Genomic DNA, 3,098 nt, shown 5'->3' with positions numbered 1-3,098 from the left:
ATGGCTCAGCTGCACCTAATATTTGGAGACCAAGAAATGGCAGACGTAATGCTAAAACTCATACCCTCAGAGGGGCCAAAACTATCTCCTCTGTATCTCCATTCCCAAGCTCTTCGAAAGTCTGAGTTCTTTGAAGCAAGGCTGTCAGAACGCTGGTCACTTGCTGATGGTGTAAGGCCCATAGAACTTACATTGAGCGATTGCCAAAATGTCGATGGTTATGTCAAATGCATTCAGATGATGTATTCTTTGGAGAGATTTACCTTCTCCAGTGTCCAGGAGGCCTTGGCACTACTACAAATTGCTTCAGAATTGTTGTTCACAGACTGTTTAAATTCATGCATGCAATACCTGGAAGCTGTGCCATGGAGTTTAGAGAATGAACATCAAATTCGAGCCTCTATTATGTCATTGCAATTGCATTTGTCCCGACTTAGTTGTTCGTCTTTCCACCTTTGGATGTGTTCAGGACTTCAACCCTCTCAATACCATGGGAGAAATTTTAAGTGAACTGTTGTCTTTAGTATCAAATGGAGCCTCATCCAAGGCCCGTGAGATTACAAAGAGAGTTCTGCATGACAATATGCAGATAACCACCTCTCCAACATTTGCAGATGTGAATAAATCATCTCTCTTCAGGGAGCTTCAGAATAATCTAGATATTGTCAAATCACAACTCTACAAATTTGCCAACTACTTTTCATGGAATTCTTATCAGATTAGCATTGCAAGTTCTGCCCTCTGTTGGCTTTTGGATGAAATGTTTGCATTGGAGATAGCTGACATGGCTGTGAAAATGATTGCTGAAGAACAAGAACTTGCACAGTTGGTCGTTAGTCGAATTTATCCGAATCCCTTCACAGAGACCTTATTCGAAATTCTAATTCGACTACTTCAGGCTCTACAGATTGGTCAAGTGATTTGTCAAAGATCTGTCCGCCTTTCTCTGGTTAAAACTTGGCTACCTGTGATAGCCAAGCTCACTCATGATGATGAGTATCTGATAAAGGACAATGAACTGCACAACAGTCTAGAGGAAGGCATGAGTTCTCTTGTTACTACTCTTCCTATGGCAGATCAAGAACAAATCTTTAAAATTTGGATAAGTGCTTGCCTCAGATCTAAGAAAGCATGGCCTGATTTGAGCACAACTTTTGACATGTGGTGCAATAAACTCCGACAAGCGCAGTGTGAGATTGATCTGGGACCTTCGTTGCACTTGTCTGAGGCCAGTGACCCACATAGTATCATTTGCTCTTCAAAGGATCATACTTATCCTTAAAATTGAAGTTTCAATAATTGGAAGCCATACACTTTTTGGTAAGTGTATTTATATGTTATGTATCTATTATCCATAACACCATAACTAGCAATGCTAGATCAGATCTGTGTTATAGTTGAATCAAAATAAAAAACAAAAACATAAAGTGTATTTTGGACTTGTCAATATCATGGTGTTATAAGTAGATTAAAATATATGTTGTGTAAAGTTAAAGTGCTATGTGAGGTGTTATAGGGGTTAATATAATAGTGATATTAAATGGGCAAAAATGGAAAAAATATAAGCAATCTGAAACTGAAAGAAATCTGGGCTTCTATTTCTATGGATGTATTTAAGTGTATTTTTGTTTTCCTCTACAGTTGCAATCTTGAGATCTAGGAAGGTCTGTGCTCCAGTAATTCACTATTTTTCATGGCTTGATCAAGCCAAAAACATTGCTTGGTGTTCAATTTCAAGGGTTTACATTGCAGCTTCATATTGTATCATATCATGGCTACAGTCCTCGCGGTAAATAAGCATACTACAAACCAACCAAAGAACACCAACCTTCAAAATAAAGGACTACCACATTGCTGTCCACGTTGTTCGCTCTCGGTTTCAACCTCATTTCTAAGTTTTATTTAAATTTATAATAGCAACTGCTGCAAGGAAACCGATCTTTTTAAAAACCCTCACCCTCATTTTGCTACCATACACATAATCGCATCATATGCAACAGCTCTTGTGAAAAGATCCATAACCTGAATAGCTGACCACAAGACACATCCGCATTGGTAACAATCTAACATATCCATGTTTCCAAAAGGCAACATATTTAGCTTGAAGTATACACTGGAGTTCATCATTACACTATTTTGGGAAAAAAGTCTCAGCTCCTTGCCATTCTAGGCCAAATTTTTTGTACCATGTACCAAGCATCCATTACAAATAGTTTCCAAATAGGTGAGTGTATTTCACATGCAAGAAAAGGAATAAAATTAGGAAAAACCTTATTCACTATGAAACCTAAACAAGCATTCAAGCAATGCACATAAAATCTCTATAAATTTCTACGGTGAATTGAGAAGTTCACTTGTTTACTAAAAAATTGAAATTGAATACTCATACCAAAAACATGTGAGTTGAAGTTGAACAATAAAGATCATACTTACCAAGAATACGTAATTAATATGAAAGAAAAGATAAATGTCTAAACAACAATAATTCCCAGTTTACAGTTTGTATAGAAGTTCCAATTCAATGTGGCCCGTCCCAGGATTAAATTTTATTCCATCCCTATCTCGTTCTCTTTGTCTATCTATTCCCTATGCTTCATAGCATCAGCTGTCCCACACTACATGATGACAACAGCTACTAGAAATCACACACTGGATTATCTTTACCAGTATCACAACACTTTCTTGAAGATTTCACACAGTTGGTCCTTATATTAAGCTTCCTTGAGAGAAAATTCCAGATATTTTATCTTGTTTCCTTTATCCTATCCTGCAGAATTTATTTTATCTTGTTCATTGTGATGTATCAACCAGTGGAGAACACCCATAAATTCAATTGCCCATGGAATCTATTAAACAAATATCATTTTAAAATTGACTTAAGTGAGGAAAAAATTGATAATTGGGAGTTAGAAAAATGGTCAGGAGCAGCAAAGGTGTGCACAGGAAGAAGATGGAGCAGCAACAAAATAACTCAATTATGAGCTCAATAAGAATTATTTTCTTTATGATTTTGCCTTGGATTGAGCTCTCTATTGAATCAGACATTATTAGACAAATAGACAAATTCGTATTTGTCATTGATGTCAAAAGGAGATATC

At 36.7% G+C, this 3,098-nt stretch overlaps 1 protein-coding gene across 1 annotated transcript; it reads left to right on the top strand.

Annotated features, from left to right (window-relative positions):
• On the top strand, window positions 1-1,282 carry LOC131077194 (BTB/POZ domain-containing protein At3g05675-like). Its single transcript, XM_059217406.1, has 2 exons — window positions 1-360; window positions 470-1,282. The coding sequence occupies exons 1-2, from the start codon at window positions 1-3 to the stop codon at window positions 1,280-1,282; spliced, it is 1,173 nt and encodes a 390-aa protein (XP_059073389.1).
• The last annotated feature ends 1,816 nt before the right edge of the window (window positions 1,283-3,098 follow it).

The sequence above is a fragment of the Cryptomeria japonica genome, chromosome 3 (genome assembly GCF_030272615.1).
Source record: "Cryptomeria japonica chromosome 3, Sugi_1.0, whole genome shotgun sequence".
In the NCBI taxonomy this organism is placed as follows: Eukaryota; Viridiplantae; Streptophyta; class Pinopsida; order Cupressales; family Cupressaceae; genus Cryptomeria; species Cryptomeria japonica.
The sequence above is the reverse complement of the archived record's forward strand: the minus strand, read 5'-3'. Positions and strand labels throughout refer to the sequence as shown.